Source organism: Mobula birostris, chromosome 8 (genome assembly GCF_030028105.1).
Source record: "Mobula birostris isolate sMobBir1 chromosome 8, sMobBir1.hap1, whole genome shotgun sequence".
NCBI lineage: Eukaryota > Metazoa > Chordata > Chondrichthyes > Myliobatiformes > Myliobatidae > Mobula > Mobula birostris.
Window position 1 is genome coordinate 168,317,432 of NC_092377.1, and position 19,922 is coordinate 168,337,353.

The 19,922-nt window shown below is 43.0% G+C and overlaps 1 protein-coding gene across 1 annotated transcript in view; it reads right to left on the bottom strand.

Annotated features, from left to right (window-relative positions):
• The window catches only part of xpo7 (exportin 7), a 169,539-nt gene that overhangs the window by 46,952 nt on the left and 102,665 nt on the right, over positions 1–19,922 (bottom strand). Inside the window, exons 11-21 of the mRNA XM_072266817.1 lie at positions 19,125–19,297; positions 18,740–18,933; positions 17,923–18,028; positions 15,921–16,056; positions 11,641–11,714; positions 9,710–9,790; positions 8,472–8,535; positions 8,147–8,255; positions 5,699–5,805; positions 4,584–4,672; positions 64–171 (exon numbers count right to left, since the gene is read on the bottom strand). Coding sequence (XP_072122918.1) covers positions 64–171; positions 4,584–4,672; positions 5,699–5,805; positions 8,147–8,255; positions 8,472–8,535; positions 9,710–9,790; positions 11,641–11,714; positions 15,921–16,056; positions 17,923–18,028; positions 18,740–18,933; positions 19,125–19,297 — 1,241 coding nt within the window. The remainder of the gene's footprint in view (positions 1–63; positions 172–4,583; positions 4,673–5,698; positions 5,806–8,146; positions 8,256–8,471; positions 8,536–9,709; positions 9,791–11,640; positions 11,715–15,920; positions 16,057–17,922; positions 18,029–18,739; positions 18,934–19,124; positions 19,298–19,922) is intronic.

Genomic DNA, 19,922 nt, shown 5'->3' on the forward strand with positions numbered 1-19,922 from the left:
CAAATGAGGCAGAGGCCATCTTGGTGAGACCCTGATGAACAGGAGACTCAAGAGTTACATCACCTGTTGTGGACCAGCTCAGCCATCAGCTTGAGGATGGGCGTAGTGCAGGCCGGGTCATGGTACCAGAGTTCCACCGCACGCTGCAGTATCGGCATATAGGCAGGATAACTGTGGCCAGTGAAAGCTAAGGAAATCACGTCAATTATTTCTATGAATACCTATCAGTGGAAATTCACAATATCTTACTGGGGAAGGAGTTCAGATTCAAAGATCTCCAGGTCACAACTACATCAAAACACACAGTGAAATCTGTTGTTTGTATGAACAACCAACACAACCGAGGATGTGCTGGGGTTAGCCTGCAAGCGCTGACACACATTCCAGTGGCAAAATAGCATACCCACAACATTCGTCAGAACAACACAGAACATACCAAGTGACAAAGCAACAACAGCAAAGTAAGCCCCGTTCCTCCAACTCATCCATTACACAAAGAGTGCATTAATTTTGTTTGCATTCAAATGACTGGAAGTCTGGTATTTTTAAGGACCCTACAACTCATGTCCCAGTGTTATTTATTTATTTGTTTGTTTATTGTGTTTTGCACTTTTTGTCTATTGTACATTGGTCGCTGTCAGTCTTTGTGCAGTTTTCATTGATTCTATTGTATTTCGTTGTTCTACTGTGAATGCCTGTAAGATGGATAGCATACATGCACGTGACAAATAAATTTACTTTGAACTTTAGAGAGTACCTGTGCAGCACTTCCTCTCTCTCTCTCAGCTACAGCACTGTTACTTTACATGAAGGCAAAATGGAAAACATTTAGTGCATAGCAAGATCACACAAACAAATTTACAACCACTTGATCAGTCTTCAGCAATGCTGCCCATGGAAGGAATGTTAAGACAACATTCTAGTGAGGATGACTACTCCTCCCGGGACAGTTAAAGATAGTTCTCCACAGGGCAGTATCAGTGAAGATATTCACGCCTCCACCACTACAGCTCCCATAGTGCTATAACTCAAGAGTATAGAGTGAGGCATCGACGTCACGCCACTTGGTAATGCTATTTGCTAGTCCCACACCACCAGGTTCAGGAACAGTTATTACCCCTCAACCATCAGGTCCCACACCACCAGGTTCAGGAACAGTTATTATCCCTCAACCATCAGGTCCCACACCACCAGGTTCAGGAACAGTTATTACCCCTCAACCATCAGGTCCCACACCACCAGGTTCAGGAACAGTTATTACCCCTCACCCATCAGGTCTCACACCACCAGGTTCAGGAAGAGTTATTACCCCTCAACCATCAGGTCCCACACCACCAGGTTCAGGAACAGTTATTACCCCTCAACCATCAGGTCCCACACCACCAGGTTCAGGAACAGCTATTACCCCTCAACCATCAGGTCCCACACCACCAGGTTCAGGAACAATTACCCCTCAACCATCAGGTCCCACACCACCAGGTTCAGGAACAGTTATTACCCCTCAACCACCAGGTCCCACACCACCAGGTTCAGGAACAGTTATTACCCCTCAACCATCAGGTCCCACACCACCAGGTTCAGGAACAGTTATTACCCCTCAACCGTCAGGTCCCACACCACCAGGTTCAGGAACAGTTATTACCTTTCAACCATCAGGTCCCACACCACCAGGTTCAGGAACGGTTATTACCTCTCAACCATCAGGCTCCTGAACCAGCGAGGATATTCAACTCTGAACTGATTCCACAACCTATTGACTCACTTTCAAGAGCTCTGCAACTCATTATTATTAATTCACTTTGATTACTTCCATGAATTTGTCATCTTTTGCACATAGGTCAAATATGATGGCAGAATATAGCATTAATAGTAAGACTCTTGGCAGTGTGGAGGATTAGTGGGATCTTGGGGTCCGAGTCCATAGGACACTCAAAGCTGCTACGCAGGTTAACTCTGTGGTTAAGAAGGCATACGGAGCATTGGCCTTCATCAATCGTGGGATTGAGTTTAGGAGCCGAGAGGTAATGTTGCAGCTGTATAGGACTCTGGACAGAGCCCACTTGGAGTACTGTGCTCAATTCTGTTCGCCTCACTACAGGAAGGACTTGGAAACCATAGAAAGGGTGCAGAGGAGATTTACAAGGATGTTGCCTGGATTGGGGAGCATGCCTAATGAGAATAGGTTGAGTGAACTCAGCCTTTTCTCCTTGGAGCAACAGAGGATGAGAGGTGACCTGATAGAGGTATACAAGATAATGAGAGGCATTGGTCGTGTGGATAGTCACAGGCTTTTTCCCAGGGCTGAAATGGCTCGCAGGAGAGGGCATAGTTTTAAGGTGCTTGGAAGTAGGTACAGAGGAGATGTCAGGGGTAAGTTTTTTTTAAAACGCAGAGAGTGGTGAGTGTGTGGAATAGGCTGCCGGCAACAGTGGTGGAGGTGGAAATGATAGGGTCTTTTAAGAGACTCCTGGATGGCTACATGGAGCTTAGAAAATTAGAGGGCTATGGGTAAAGCCTAGGTAGTTCTAAGGTAAGGACATGTTCGGCACAGTTTTGTGGGCTGAAGTGCCTGTATTATGTTGTAGGTTTTCTATGTTTCTATTTGTTGTTTGTGAGTGTTTATTTATAATTTTTCATAAATTCTATTGTATTTCTTTATTTCCCTGCAATTTCCTGCAAGAAAATGAATCTCAAGGTAATAACTGAAAACATACAGTACTGTGTGAAAGTTTTTAGGCATGTACATATATAGATAAAGCCAAGGTGCCTAAGACTTTTGCACAGTAGTGCATTTGTCAACGTGGAGTGGAGAGCGAGTTGTAAATCTGGCAGGAGCAAAGGATGTTGGAAATGGCGAGCATGGAGCACCATGGGAGCACTGTGGGACATGTGGCAGAGAAGAAGTGTTGGGGGTGGGAGTGGTGTGGGTGTAGACATATCCAACCCTGACACACCAAGGTCATTTGTTTCTAAACAATCGGTTTATTGATCATCACTGAGTGTCCCTCAGGTACTTCCTACTGCCTCCAGATCCCTGCGGCACCCCACTCACCACTGACTGCCAACCGGAGAAACACCCATTTATACCAACTCTCTGCCTTCTGTTGGTTAACCAATACACTTCCTCCAACTCCATTGCTAGAGAGACTGAATTCAAGAGCAGGGAGGTCATACTGCAACTATGCTGGGCTCTGGTGAAGCCGCACCTGGAGTACTGTGTGCAGTTCTGGTCTCCATACTTGAGGAAGGATACACTGGCTTTGGAGGCAGTGCAGAGGAGGTTCACCAGGTTGATTCCAGAGATGAAGGGGATAACCCATGAGGAGAGATTGAGTCGCCTGGGACTATACTCTCTGGAATTCAGAAGAATGACATGGAATCTCATAGAAACATACAAAATTTTGAAAGGGTTAGATAAGATAGTAGGAAAGTTGTTTCCATTGTTAGGTGAGACTAGAACTAGGGGACATTGCCGCAAGATTCAGGGGCACATCTACAGGGAGTGCTGCCATAAGAGAGCAGCATCCATCATTAAGTACCCCATATTCCAGTCCCTGCCCTCTTCTCGTTGCTGCCATTTTTCTTCCTGGAGCAATAGGATAATCTGATAGAGGTATATAAAATCATGAGGGCCACATAGATAAGGTGAATGGCCATAGACTTTTTCTCCCAAAGAAGTCTAGAACTACATGGGAGGCATCCATAAACAAGATGGTGGGTATTTGGAATGAGCTGCCAGACAAATTGGAAGAGGTGGAAACAATTACAACTTTTATTTTTTTTTAAGGTTAGGAAGGGTTTAGAGGGATATTGATCAAATGTGGTAACTAGGACTAGCTCAGCAGGGATGAGTAGGGCAGAATGGCCCATTTCTGTGCTGAAAATCTCCATGAGGTTTGTCTCGTTACAGGGAGATTCTGTGTTAAGTAGCTGATATTTATTCTACATGGACTCAAATCCTTGACAGAAGTGTTCAAAGTTCGAAGTAAATTTACTATCAAAGTACGTATATGGTGACATATATAATACCAAGATTTTCTTTCAGGCCTTCACAGCAGAACATAGAAATATAACAGAATCAATGAAATCAATTGCAGATGAGATAGTCTGCTAAAAATAGTCTCAAGAAAACAGCAAATATAGTCAGACATACACAAGTTAAACCCTACCATTTTGATTCCTTCCACTTTGAGGACTTCACAGGGCAGTTTTGCATTATGTTTGCTTTCAGAGCACAGTCTGAGTAAACAGCTGGAGTAGCACCGAACTGAGGTTCCTGAGGGGTGACTGCCTCAGTCCAGAACGGGACTTTGAATCACACAAATTTAGTATTGGAGTAAATCTGAAACTACTTTGCTCTGGTACTAAGAACAATGTGATGTCAATGAAGTCGTCAGAACTGAATGAACTGTTTCCATGGTTGATGCGTCAGTCATTTTTATTGATGCAGACCAACTAACAGATCTGCATAACCGACTAACAGATCTGCATAACCGCGAGTTTGAAAATTCACCCTTCATTTGCAATTCAATGATCAATTCCAATTCTGTTTCTGATCCCTGGCCAGATGTTATAAAGGATACATCCAGTCGAAGAACATCATAAAGCTGGTCTTTGCATTGAAGGCAAAAGCAATTCCCCTTAGATCTCTCACCAGACCAACCAAAGTTCGCTATGAGCAAACAAACAGTACAATTAAAAAGTGGGTTTGTTATATAGTCGTACATCCTGCTGACTTAGGCAATTATTCTATTGGTTCCTTAAGATTGTCATAGTTGGGGGCGGGGGTGCAGTGGTGGGGATAAACTCCCACATTCTATTCAATGCTCCCAGTGGCATGCATCTCAAGCAGCCTCTAACAACCAAGTCCATTTCCTGGCCTTCACGTGTGGCTTAGCTAATAAGCCCAGCAGAACTGTTTCCACTGATAGGGGAAGGGGCAAAGGCAGGTTACTGGCACCTTAAAAACCAGCTGCTTCAGGCAGATGGGGTTTGTCAGCTGTGGTTGGCAGCTCATTTAGGAGAAGGAAAACTCAAAGCCATCTGCTACATTGGGGCTACACCCATGCCACCCGTACCTAACTGAATTGGTCTCTGGCATTCCTTTGGATTAATCAGCTGCATGGAGAGGGGCAGCCTGCTACATGGGCAACAGCTTGCTCTCCGTATCATATTGCTGTGGCTAGTGTACTGGCTGGCATATTACACGGACAGATAGGATGCAATATCCATGGTCGACCCTGACAAAAGGAAGGCATCAAATTATTCACTTACGATGTATTTGAAAGAAGAAGGTAGCAATAGTGACCGTGAAATGAACAGGTTGGTGTAAAGACCCATTAAGTTCACAAATAGCTTTCAGGAAAATTACTCCATAGTTATGTGCAACTGCAGACCCACACAATGAGTAACACCCTCTGAAGTACCTGAGTAAATTACTGGTCGCTGCTGAGATTGAGAGGGACCAGAGACAGGCAAAGTATGAATTAGAAATAGAAAAGCTGGCAGAGGATAGAGAAGGGTATGTCAGTTCCTTTCACCCTGAAAAGATACCCTGCACAAATATCACCTAAATGTGGACAAGGCGACAGAGCCCGGCTACTCTTTATGTACAATATTATGTCTGCAACAATGTTTGCTTCAAACACCAAGGGGCTAACACAGCAACTGGATAAAATGCCCCCAGTCTCCACTGTACCTTTGCATCTTGTTCATTAAATGTGGTGGAGTTAAACATTTGTGCCACTGTTTCGAATGCTGCAGTTAAAGGAAGCATGAACTGCTCAAACTGATCTTCGTCCTCGCCTATGGAACACAACACACAACGCAAGGGTTAGTTACAAATCTGCATTTGAAACAAATGTTCTCTATGGTCACACAAAGCCGCTAACATCCTGCCAGGTGCTCAATGGTGAAGTTCTCAACTACCCATTCTATCAGCAGAGATCACGAACCAATCTTCAGACGTCAGTCATCAGTCAGGCTCTGTGTTCAACCTGTACGTGAGCTCATATTCATATTTGCAAGGGACTCTGGCAGACACTTCCTCCTCCGACCCAAAGATGCTGAGACCTATTATAGATTCCTGTTATCCCTCAAGATTGGACTACTCAGCAAAATCTAGAAACATTACAATAATCATCATGAAAGGCTCGACTGGGTTATTTTTATGCATGGAGCATTGTCATGATGGTACAATATTTTCTACAACCCATGTTCTCACATCAATGTTCTCCCCTCAGGAACTCTCAACTCACGTCTACACCCTCCGCTCTTACTTACAGCAGATTGTAACTTCTGCAATGCTGCTCCCCTTCTCTAATGTCCCCCATTAATATGGCATTCACAGGATCAAACAACACACAAATGGACCCTTTGGCCCATCTTTTCTATGGCGGCTGAGATGAGTATCTGTGCTGATCCATATGTAGGCTGGTATCCCTCTGCTATTCAGGGACCTCTCCAAATGCTTTTAAATATTGTAATTGTATCTGCCTCTACCAGTTCCTCTGGCAGCTCATTCTAGACAGGACCATAAGACATAAGGGCAGAATTAGGCCATTCAGCTCATCAAGTCTGCTCCGCCATTCCATCACGGCTAATTTATTTTCACTCTCAACTCCATTCACCTGCCTTTATACCATAACCTTTGACTCCCTACTGATCAAGAACATATCAACCCCATCTTAAATATACCCAATGACTTGGCCTCCACAGCCGCCTGTGGCAATGAATTCTACACATTCACCACCATTTGGCTAAAGAAATTCCTTTTCATTTCTGTTCAAAGGGATGTCCTTGTATTCTGAGGCTGTGCCTTCCAGTCATAGACTCACCTACTATAGGAAACATCCTTTCCACATTCACTCTATCTAGGCCTTCAAATATTTGATAGGTTTTGATGAGATCTCCCCCACCTTATTCTTCTAAACTCCAGTGAGTACAGGCTAAGAGCCATCATATGGTCCTCATATGTTAACCCTTTCATTACTGGGACCATAAAACTCCTCTGGACACCAGGACACCCTTTTTTAGATATGGAGTTCAAAACTGCTCACAATAACCATCACCCTGTGGGCAATAGGTCATCCCTCAAAGCTTCTTCAAAATTCTTTGCTTTTAAACCCATGCCCTCTAGTTCTAGACTCCCCTGCCCTGGAAAAAGACTCTTTCTATTGTATCTTGGCCTCTCATAATTCTGTAAGCTCCATAAAATCAGGTCCCCAACCTCCTACATTCCAGTGAGAATAAATCTAGCCTGTCCAATGTTCTCTCGTAACTACAGCTCTCCATCCCAGGCAACGTCCTGATGAATCCCTTCTGCACTCTCTATTTCTAGCACATTCTTCCTGTAGTGTGGTGAGAGGAACTGTACACCACACAGTCCAATTACAGAACAGCTGTAACAGAATGCTCCCATGTGTATATCCCTTCTCTCTTTCTCAACTCCCCATTTGGGCTCTCTTCTCAACCCTACTCTTCTCCTCACCTGCCCACCACCTTCCCTTTCTCCTATGGTCCACTCTCCTATCCTATCAGATTCCTTCTTCTTCAGCCCCTTATCTTTTCCCAGCTTCTCATTTCATCACCCCTCCCTCCTCAAGCCAACTTCCCCCTCACCCCAACCTACTTATTCTGGCTTCCCCATTCCCATCCTGATGACAGGTCTCAGCCCAAAACTTTCCGTTTATTCTCCTCCATTGATGTTGCCTGGCCTGCTGAGTTCTTCGAACATTTTGCGTGCATTGGCCAAGGCTGTTTGTGTTTTATCTATATGCCATTATGAATCTGACTTCAAAATCCGACATCCTCTGAGCCTCAAAAACCTGCTGGAACCTTGTTTGGCTCTGCCTCTCGATCCCCGAACAAATGGTAAAACTCTACAGCCTATGGAGGAAATCATATTTGAAAAATGCTGCAGGAATGCAAACAACAAAAGTGCAAATCAAACTGCTTCTCTAGACAGGTTATGGATTACCACCAAATGTTACGATGTTTGGAGAACACAATTTAAGATTACTCGTGAGAACACATTGTATTAACTGTAAAAATATTCATTAGCCTGTAAGTACAGTGTATACATTCGAATGTACACACTGACATTACAGCTGAATCTCTGTTTTGCTGTTTGATGCCTTCTACATACCTAGATCAACCATCAGCAATCGTCCAAGAGCGGTGTAGAAGGTAGTCCGACATCGCATGTCACTCAAGTTTGACTGATTATTGATGCCCAGGAAGGAGAAGTGCTCGCTCTATCAATTTGAGGTGCAACAGAAGATCATTATTCACACATTCTGGGAATCAATGACACACAATACAACACAAAGGAAGATAGCCTGACATGTTTGAAAACACTTGCCATAACACCAATGTCATTAACAATGAATATATTCAACTAAACATGTTTACAGGTGAATGAAGGCCAAGGAGAAATGGAGAGAACAAAATGAAATATATGAAGTACTTACTGTGTGATTGTTCAGCATGAATTGAACAGCGGTGAGCTTTACTAGCTTCCTCACGCTGCTATAAGTAAATACAGAGTCAAGGATATAAACTACTCACAGCATCATTCAAAACTTTGACTGGAATGGAAGGGGACCGAACACAAGAGAAAATGGACAAAGTAACCACAGATCAAAGTTGCTGGTGAACGCAGCAGGCCAGGCAGCATCTCTAGGAAGAGGTACAGTCTGTACAGATTCAGCATTTTCCATCTTTACTTCAGACTTTCACTGACTAGGTCTTTTTCCCTCTTGACTTCTGTAACAAGTTAATGCTTGATTTTGCTCAGTCTGTTAAAAAATAGCTTTCAACTGGCAGGAAAACAAGAAACTGGAAATGAGAAATAAACACAGAAAACAGTGACCAGACCGGGCAGCACCAGTGAAGGGGGGAACTGAGTTAGTGTTTGAAATCCACACTTCAGTCTGCTTCAGAATTAGAATCAGGGTTATCATCAATGACAAACAATATGTCATGAAATATGTTGTCTCATCCATTGGGGGGTGTTCTGAACTCCGAGCAGATACAGCAGTTTGACTTTTTAATTGGTTTCTAAATTCACAGGACACTGACAAGGTGGTTCTGAGCAACTTTACGCTTGATCAGAAATAGGAACTGTGTCAATTCACCTATCACCACTAATTAATGGCCAATACGAGAACCAGATTCAATTATCACTGAAATATGACATGATGTTTGTTGTTTCATGGTAGTGGTATGGCACAAAAATCTATAAATTCCAATAATAAATATACAGTGCATATATATTTATGGGCCATTCAGAAATCCAAGCAGCTATTCCTAAATTTGAGCATGGGTCTTCTGGCTCCTCAAAGTACACTGCGGCAAATCAGAGATAATTTTTAAAATTGCAGGTACTCCATTGGTCTATTTTATTTGATGCTAATCACTTCCCTTGGAGTTACATTTGGTCATTAAGTCCCTTATTACCAGTGTTAAACACCAACTACTTGTCTTTCCTCTAACTAATCTTAGCTTCCAGTTGTCACTCTTCTGAAGAAAAGATTTATAAAGTACATTGTGGCCTGCCGTGGACTTCCATCCTTTCTGAACTTTGGACCAACTGAGGTTGCACCAAGATAACTTCCAGAATTATGCTACTGCTCTCCTCAAACAAGCCTCGTGGTTTCCTTTAGAAACATCTGTTCCTGTAGTTTGGAAGATTTTGATCAAAGGATATCCAATGGAGAGATCGTTCAGGAGCTGTAGTGTCTTTGAGGTGATTGGCTCACATCTTCCCCAGTATTTAAGGTTGGTGATTCTGTATGGCGATCAACAAATAGATAAGTAGTTAACAAACATTACACTCCAGCTGGCATTGAATTCTTAGTGAAAACTTTCCAGTTTAATTAACAGAAGTAAATTTTAGAATCATATTAAGTAAATGGAGAAAGAAACATACACTCAGCACCAAAGAAGTTAACACGTTTATTTCATGTTCTGATGCAGATTTTAGATTTGGATTGCCACACAGCAACATGAGGTTGTTGCTTGGTGTGCTTAAGCAGAATATTTAACTGAAGTTCAATACTGGAGGTGCTGAGCTGAACCCTTCCCAAGCAGGTTGTCACAGTTCTTCTCACGTGAGCAATATATATTTGCAGTACAAATCATTTAGTCCTTTTCTGTGATGGAAGTGAAGTTCAGTGTTATTTTTCATTAGGCACTATTAACTTTCCCCAAACATTAGTGAAAAAGCACTTTGAAGTAAAACAAATAAGACCACCCTTAGCCCCAGCTCCTGGTTTAAAAGTGAAGACAGCTGCCTGCTAACATGCTCACCCGCCTAAGCTGGAGATCAGTACTGTTAAGAAATACCCAATTACCATTTCATGGTATTTTACTTTTATTCTATAAAGTAACATTAAGGATGCAATATTATTCTAAGGAAGGTTAAGCATACAATGCAAAGCTATAATGGAGTGCAAGTTCATCTGGTGTTCAAAAACAGACTAATTGCACTCAGATCCCTTTGATTCCAAACAAGCCCACCAGCTCAAAATCATCCCTTAAATTCTGAATGCAGACTTGTACTTTAAATTGCAATGGCACTGGATCCAAAATTTGGCTACAGGATTTAGTCATTTAGGTAACAGAATTAAGAACAGCCACTGCCCAAATCTTTAGAAAATATTTTTGAAAATTAATCTTAATAATGAATGACAAATCAGATTGCAAACAGAAAAGCCTTTTCCTATTCATTAGAGCAATTCATCAAGTTTCACATAAAATGCTGGGGGGTCTCAGCAAGTCAGGCAGCATCCAACAGTCAACATTTCAGGCTGAGACCCTTCATTGGGACTGGAAAGGAAGGTGACAGAAGCTGTAATAAGATTGGGGGAGGGGAAGGGGTACAAACTGGCAGGTGATAGGTGAGACCAGGTGAGGGGGAAAGTGGCTGGCTGGGGGAAGGGGAAGTGAGAAGCTGGGAAGAGATAAATGGAAGTGGTAAAGGGTTGAAGAACATGGAATCTGATAGGAAAGGACAGTGGACTATGGGAGAAAGGGAAGGAGGAGGGGTACTAGAGAAAGTGGTGGGCAGGTGAGGAGAAAGGGTAAAAAGGAACAAGAATGGGGAATGGAATAGAATAAGAGACTTGCTGAGTTCCTCTAGCATTTTCTGTGCGATGTTCTGGATTCTCCTGAATCTCTTGTGTTTATCATCAAGGTTTAATTGGCCTCTAGAACTCAGAATCACACAGCATCTTTAGCTGATGGGTCTATGAAAGTTCACAACCAACTCACGTTCTGTAAATATAGTACACACAGGTCAATTCAGAGAATGCCAACAAATCTGAGCTCAAAAAGGAAAAATAACATTTAGAATGGCAAAACCAAATATCTGAAGCAACACACACAAAATTCTGGAGGAACTCAGCAATCGACGTTTCGGGCCAAGAACCTTTTACAGGACTGGAAAGGAAAGGGGAAGATGTCAGAATAAGTACGTGGAGGGAGGGAAAGGAGTACAAGCTGCCACGTATCTGAATTCTGCTTTTGCTTAAGTGTAATGAAATGATCTCTTTGATGAAACCACTGTCCATCCCCTTATCCATGGCATGAACAACAGTTGTACAAGTGTCATCAATTCCATTTTTCGCACAGACTCACATTTTTCCAATGAAAACACTCAAGACCATTGTCTCGTCGTTCAGTCCCAGGACCTCAGACAGCCTGCGATACAACTGCCATAGAAGAAAGGGAGAGTTATTAGATGCTAGAAATACGAACCAGCGGGATATTGGCCAACAGAGTACTGAGTGGGGAAACACAGCAAAGTGCTGCAAATAGCAACGGGATGAATGATCAGTTAACTAGTTTTAGTGATATTAATTCCGGGGTAAATATTGGCTAGGATACTGTGAGAAACCTCGCTTTCCTTCTTAGAGTGCTTAAGAATTTATTGCATTTACTTGAGCAGTCAGGACCCTGGTTTTAGCATTTGTTATAAAATGCTCCATTATAAGAACTCCCATATTCCAATTTTCAGACCAGTTAAGACAACTTTCCTAGTCTTTGAAATGAGACCTAGCCCTGTTATCTGGTTCAGAGGTGAGATGTCTGTGCTTGAGCCAAGTTGCTGGCTAAAGTGGAGTAATGTACTGAGGCTATGCTTCTGTGACAAGCCGCCTCAGTGGAAGGCTAAAACAAGCCACACTGGTCAGGAACATTCTACCTATTAAGCAAAATAACAGACAAAATCACCATCATAATGCAAAATAGAACATAGAAACCTCAGCTCAGTTCAGGCCCATCGGACCACAATGCTGTGCCAAACTTTTAACCTGCTCTAAGATCAATCTAACCCTTCTCTTCTCCATAGTCCCATTTTTCTATCATCCATGTGCCAATCTGAAAATGGGGGCGCTGCCCACCTTGGCACCCCCCAGTGTGGTTGGTCAGCCCAAGTGGGCCACTTTTACACTCTCCTTCTGCCAGGATTGCTTGGATTCAGAGCAGTTGGACTCCATGCTTTGATTTTACCTCCTACTCCCCCCCTCCCCCCAGTTCCTACACGGGACGGTTATTTGATGTACAACATTAGCTGTGCATTCAATAATGGACACTACGAATATACTTGTAACTGGTGCTGTAGCTCATCCCCAGCAGCACAGCTGCACCACAAGACTCTACTCACTTCAGAATGAGGCTAAGCATTGCTCCAATGCCATATTGCTGATGACACCACTGTTGTTGGCTGAATCAGAGGTGGTGACAAATCAGCATATAGGAGTGAGATTGAAATTCTGGCTGAGTGGTGCCAGAACAATAACCTCTTACTCAATGCCAGGAAGATCAAGGAGCTGATTATTGACTTCAGTAGGAGGAAACCAGAGGTTCATGAGCCAGTCCTCATCGGAGGATCAAAGGAGGAGAGCGTTAGCAACTTTAAATTCTTTGGTGTTATTATTTCAGAGTACCTGTCCTGGGCCCAGCACCCAAATGCAGTTACAATGAAAACATAGCAGTGTCCCTACTTCCGTAAGAGTTTGCGAATATTCACCATGACATCTAAAACTTTTATAGACGTGCGGTGGAAAGTATATTGGCCAGTTGCATTGCAGCCTGGTATGGAAACACCAATGCCCTTGAATGGAAAATCCTACAAAGTACTGAATACGGCCCAGTCCATCATGGGTAAAGTACTCCCACATCTACATGGGAGTGTTGTCACGGGAAAGCAGCATCCATCAACAGGAACCCCCACCATGCAGGTAATCCTTTCTTCTCACTGCTGCCACCAGGAAGGTGGTGCAGGAGCCTCAAGACTTACACCACCAGGTTCAGGGTCTGTTATTACCCCTCAACTATGAGGCCCTTGAACCAGAGGGATAACTTTACTTGCCCCATCAGTGAACTGTTCCCACAACCTTATGGACTCACTTCCAAATACTCTCGATATTTATTGCATACTTATTTATTTATTATCTTTTCTTGTTTGTAGGGTTGTTCACCAAACCTAGAGGTTAGGTCGCAAACGTTTCGTCACTAGTCGAGGTGACATAATCATTGTGCAACTGAGTGCTGTTTTTGCCAAGTGCTCGCGTTTATATCCATCCGACTCATTGTTCAGATTGGCTGGCTGCTAGTCTCCACTGGCCCATATCTGAAAACCAGGGAGTGGCCAACCCGAGCTGCAAATCTTCTCTTTCAGTTTTCTCTTTTGTATTTGAACAGCCTGTTGTCTTTTGCATACTGGTTGGTTGTGCATTCTGTTGGGTGTGGTCTTTCATTGATCCTACGATGGTTCTTGGATTTACCGTATGCCCACAAGAAAATGAATCTCAGGGTCGTATATGGTGACGTATATGTACTTTGATATTAAATTTACTTTGTACTTTGTTAAGAATCTAAATCAAAGATTTAGGGAAATAACCTTAAAGCAGTTGAGTCCAGATAATTCTAACCTGTAACACATAAGAGGGCTCTAGTCTCTGCCACATTTCTTACAGGCCAAGGATTCTCTTAAAAACATCAGAATTAAATTGCACTTCCTTCTTATTACTGTAATAAAGTAGCCATGGAGTGTAGGTTGTTGGTTTTCTGCTGCTGTAGCCCAAGCACTTCAGGGTTCAGCATGCTGTGTACTCGGAGATGCTCTGCTGCACATCACTGCTGTAACCTGTAGTTATATGAATTACGATCACCTGCCTGTCAGTTGTCCGACTTCTCTCATTAACAAGGCACTTTTACACATACAACTGCCACTCACTGGATATTCATTGCTTTTTTGCACCATTCTCTGTAAGCTCTGAAGACTACTGTGGTTGAAAATCGCAAGGCATGTGCTGTTTCTGAGATAATCAAACCATCCCATCCAGCACCATGAATCATTCCACGGTCAAAGTCACTTAGAGTCACATTTCTTCCCCATTCTGATGTTTGGTCTGAAGGACAACTGAACCCCTTGACCATGTCTGCATGCTTTTATGCATTGAGCTGCTGTCACGAGTTGATTAGGGTGTACAGGTATACCTAATACAGTGGCCACTGGGTACATATCATAATGGTATGCAGTGCTGAACTGCTGCTAGTGTTCACAGGTGGATGTTAAAAAAATTAGTAGTAATCTGCAGAGAACCAGGAAGCTTTCTTGGTGCCCCAGTCAACATTGACCCCACAACCAAAGTCACTAACAACAATGGTAAATGGTCGCAAGCTTCATGAGCTGTTTTGGAACCACACTAAGATCAAAGTGGCTGATGCATAAGTAACTAAACTCGAGAAGGTTTCATTGGTCAGGCAATTTTGAGAAGTAATTAATGCATAATCTGTATACAAGGTTTTCTGGAAAAGTATGAAATGATACACTTTGGAAGGTAAGTGGTAAGTTGAAGGCAGAGTACAAGGTTAATGGCAGGATTCTCAGCAGTGTGAAGGAACACAGAGATTTTGAGGTCCATGTCCATAGATCCCTCAAAGTTGCTGCACACGTTGATAGGGTTGTTAAAAAAGTGTATGGTGTGTTGATCTGCAATTGAGTTCAAGAGCTGTGAGGTTATGTGGCAGCTCTATAAAGCTCTAAGACTACATTTGCACCTCAGTTCTGGTTGTCTCATTATAGGAAGGATGTGGAGGCTTCAGAGCAGCTGCAGAGGAGATTTACCAGGATGCTGCCTGGATTAGAGAGCATGTCTTATCAGGATAGGTTAAATGACCAAAGGAGGATGAGAAGTGGCTTTATAAGTGGTGTACAAGATGATGAGAGGCATAGATAGAGTGGATAGCCAGTTCGTTTTTCTGAAGGGGGCATAATTTTAAGATAGTTGTTGGTAAGTACAGGGAGAACTTCAGAGGTAGGTTTTTTTTAAAAGACAGAGAGTGGTAGGTGCATGGAACATGCTGCCAGGGGGTGATGGTACAGGCAGATACACTAGGAACATTGAAAAGTTTTAAATAGGCACATGGATAAAGTGGAGGGCTACATGCAGGGGCAGGGTTAGATTGACCTTGAAGGTCGGCAGAACATCATGGACCAAAGGACCAGTACTGAAAGGTATTGTTCTGTTCAACAAACACTAAATGCTGGAGGAACTCAGCAGGCCAGGTAGCATCTATGGAAAATTGTTTTGGGCTGAGATCTCAACTATATTCTTTTCCATAGATGCTGCCTGGCCTGCTGAGTTCCTCCAGCATTTTGTGTGTGTCGCTTGGATTTCCAGCATCTGCAGATTTTTTCTTCTTTGTACTGTTCTGTTACTTTCTTATACATATTGTTCAAAGGATGTAATATCATTGGCAAAGGCAGCAATTATTGTAGTTTCTCAAACAGAAAGGCTTGTTAATAATATCAAGGCTTTACCACCCTTATACTATAGCTAGTGTCACTGCCTCCTGTAAAAGGTATCAGACGTAGCAAAGAGAGACAATGTAATTTCAGCCTTGTTTACCTTAGATGATTTTTGGACCTGATCTCCAATATAAATCTTCCGGAACTGTTCAAAGAAGCTGAGCATGGCCAATTCCAACTTCTCATTGCCAGCCTGGGCCAGGCGAGAATCAGTCAAGTTCATCAGTTGCAGAACTCTAAAAGAACCATAAAAATAACCATAAACAGAACTACATATCTCCAGTGCACACTGCCTTCAGCACCTGTGAGCTAGTGCAAGGGTTCCCAACCTTTTGAATGCAATGGACTTCTACCATTAACCAAGGGGTCAGTTGACCTCACTTTGGGAACCCCTGTTCTGGAGAGGTGCACTAAAGAGCTCATTTATCAATCAATTAAGATGATTTTATTGCCTTAAGCACTTAAGCAATATTAAATAACCCAGAAGGTTTAAGCAAGCCTCAGCCGAGATAGAATTTACAAATAAGCCATGAACTGTCAATATCTAATTCTCCAAGTGCTTCTTGGGGAAAAACTTGCCACTCTTCCTGACCTGGTCAGTAGGAGATACCTGACTGACAGCAATCTGAAATGGAGGAGCAAGCTGTTCAGCCACATCATAACTGTTACCATAATATAAAGAAACATTAAATTAGGCCAGTTTACCTGGCATTGATTGAGTCACCAAATTTGCACGGGACAAACTTGTTCCAAGTCCCTCCTGCAAAGTCTGGGAAATGCTTCCTACAGCACATAGGCTGTAAAACAGACTAATCAAGCAACAGGTTAGCTGTATTCACAAAACCAGACCTCAGACAGCTCCTCCGCCACAAATGCACCAGGACAGGTGACAAGGGACACCTGTGAATGCTGGGCCGTCCCAGGTCGATGGGACCTGGGATCAGATGTCCCTGTGAGCAGGAGGCAGTCATGATAAAGGGTTTCAGCCCAAAATGTTGGTTGTTTATTCCCTTCCATAGATGCTAACTGATTTACTGACTTTCTCCAGCATTCTGAGTTTGTCACCTAAATACTGTGTCCACAAGAAGCAGCAGGACATCGTACTGGGAGTTGTACACTTTCTACAAAGTGTATCAGGAAAATGAAATACTTTCCAGACTCTGGTAAGTGGAACTCCAACAGTCAAGTGTCCACTTCTGTGCCTACTACTTCTGTACTGGGTCTTGGAGCCACAGTTAGAATAGCCTCTGCAAGTAATTGCAATGCATTAGTGTCGATGATATATACTGTAACCATCCGGCAACGGTGATGCAGAAACTGAGTATTTAAGGTGATGAGTATGATAACATTGAAAGAATCACTTCACTGGAAAATACCAAACAATTGAGTTAGTAGCATAGCAAAGCAGCACAATAGTGTAGCGGTTAGCAGAACAGTATTACAGCACGAGCAACCTAAGTTCTTTAAGGACTCCTTGCTGTCTGTATAGAGTGTGCACATTCTCCCCAAGATGATGTGGGTTTCCTCCAGGTGCTCCACTTTTCTCCCACGTACAGGTAGGAGGGTTAACTTGATCACATGGGTGTAGATGGGCGCCGCGGTAGCGTAGACATTATCACAGTTCAAGGTGTTAGAGTTCAGAGTTCCAATCTGACATCTTCTGTAAAGAGTCTGTACAACCTCCACTTGGAATGCATAGGTTTTCTCTAGGTCCTCTAGTTTCTTCTCACAGCCCAATATGTACCAGTTAATCAGTCATTGTAAATAGTCCTGTGATTAGGCTAGGGCTAAACTAGGGATTTCTGGGCAGTGCTATGGAATAGGCCCTTCTGGTCCTTCAAGCCACGCCGCCCAGCAACCCCCAACAGCCCCAATTTTAAACCTCATCCAATCACAAGACAATTTACAATGACCAATTAACCTACCTGGTACATCTTTGGACTCCACGGGGAAGTCATACAAACTCCTTTTCAAGGACGCCGTGATTGAAGTCTGAACTCCGACCCCAAGCTGTAATAGTGGCTCTACTCTACCGTGGCGCCCAAGCAGCCTTGCAAACAGGCAACCTAGGCGGTAGACAAGATCGACAACAAAGAACTCACCTGCAGACCAGCTCCCCATCCATTGAATCCTGCTCATCCGTGCTAGCAAAGGAAACTCGCCCCCCAATCACTGCCCCAATGATGTACACCAGCCAAGTCAATCGACCTGGAAAATGATCAAGGTAGTAAGATTACAGCTGCAGCTTGTTCAAAATGCAGCCGGAAGAATCTCAACCAAAAAAAAAAAAATCTAAGCACCTTTCACTGGCTTTGGCATCATTACACTGGCTATGTCCTTTAAGATCAATTTAAGAACATTCTTCATTGTATACAAGGTCTGAAAAATCTAGCTCCTCCATTTAGTTTGGAGTGTCCATCTACTTACATCCCTACTCATAATCTTAGATCCACAAATACTCGATCGCTTAGTGTTCCTATCGCCAAGCATATAAGAACTGGTGATGTGGTCTTTTGCTCTGGAATACTTCACTGACAGATTCGCCAGGTTAGTACTGTGGAATGTTTCAAAACACTTCTAAAGGTCTATTTTTTAAAAAATTGGCCTACTTATAGGATTACTTAATGCCTGTTGATATTGCTTACATGTATATAATTTGGTATATTCAATTACATTTTATTCTATGTCTTTACTTATGGATTTTACTTTGGTCTCGTATTTTTATTATATTGATTTATGTAAAGCACTTTGAGCTGCATTTAAATGTATGAAAGGTGCTATATAAAGTTATTATTATTTAGAATGGAGTGTATTCATATTTTGAAAGTTAAGAGAAAACATTATCCAAAAGCAAAGTGCATGCCGGCCAGCCTAAAGATGAATCTAGCAGCACACTATTACTTTCCACTTCTCCCTTACCTTCCTGTACAGCGACGTCCATAGCACTAGCATTTGCACTCTGCAGTAATTCCTGGTAGGTTTGAGCTGACTGATCAAAGAGCTGGACCAACAGAGCACAGGTCTTCTCGTATTCGCAGCGGCCAATAGTTGAAAGCTGGTCCAGCTGCTGCTGGACAAGTCCAGTGTCATCTAGTGGGTCTTCCAACCCGTCCCTATGGGCAAAACCACAGTCACACAACACTCACACCAGGCCCTCACTTCCACAGTTATGCTTTCCCCTCCAAACATTCAATTCCAAAACAACATCAAGTTTAAACACCATGTTGCCAATAAGTATTTTCATTACTTGTTGATTTGAGCTTTGCCAGGAATAGAGTAACTGGGTAAACACTGCGAACAATACCTTAGAATGATGTGAATGGATTCGAGCCTGGATGTGACGTAGGCTTTGGTGACCTCGGGTGTATACGTCTCCAACATGTGTGGCTCAGTGGCTTTGACGTATGGAACTGAGGCAGCCAGGCGTTGCCACAAGCTCAACAGGTAGTGTACACTGTTTGGGGCAAACTCCCAGTGCTACTCAAAAATAAAGAAATCACAATGACTTAGACTCAGATTTATTTATCACATGTGCATCAAAACAGAAAGTGAAATGCACTGCTTGTGTTAACAACTAACGTGCCATGGTAGAATGGTGGTTAACTCGACGCTATTACAGCTCAGTGATGAAATAGCATCAAGCCATTATGAGTTTGTACTTCTTCATTGTGGAATACATGGATTTGGTCCCACAGTCCAAGAATTTACTATTGTAGATTAATTGGCCAATGTAAATTGTCCTGTGATTAGGTTGGTGTTATATTGGGGTTTGCCGGTGGCACACCTCAAAGGACTGCAAGGGCTTTGCCACACCGCACCGCTAAATAAATAAATAAATAAACACATCCTAAGATTATGCCGGGGGCAGTCCACCAACACAGCATGGTCACAGCAGAACAATAGACAGCAGCAGCAGCAACAACAATAAAACAAGCAGCACAAACCTCCTTTCCACCCACCCACTCACACACACAGACAGGTCTCCAACCCCAGGACGGGCTGCCTCCAGCCTTGGACTTTCAGTCACTGGGACATCAGGCCTCCAACTTTGGACTTTGCCAATCAGTTGCCCGACCTTCAGGCCTTGACTTCAGTGCTTGCA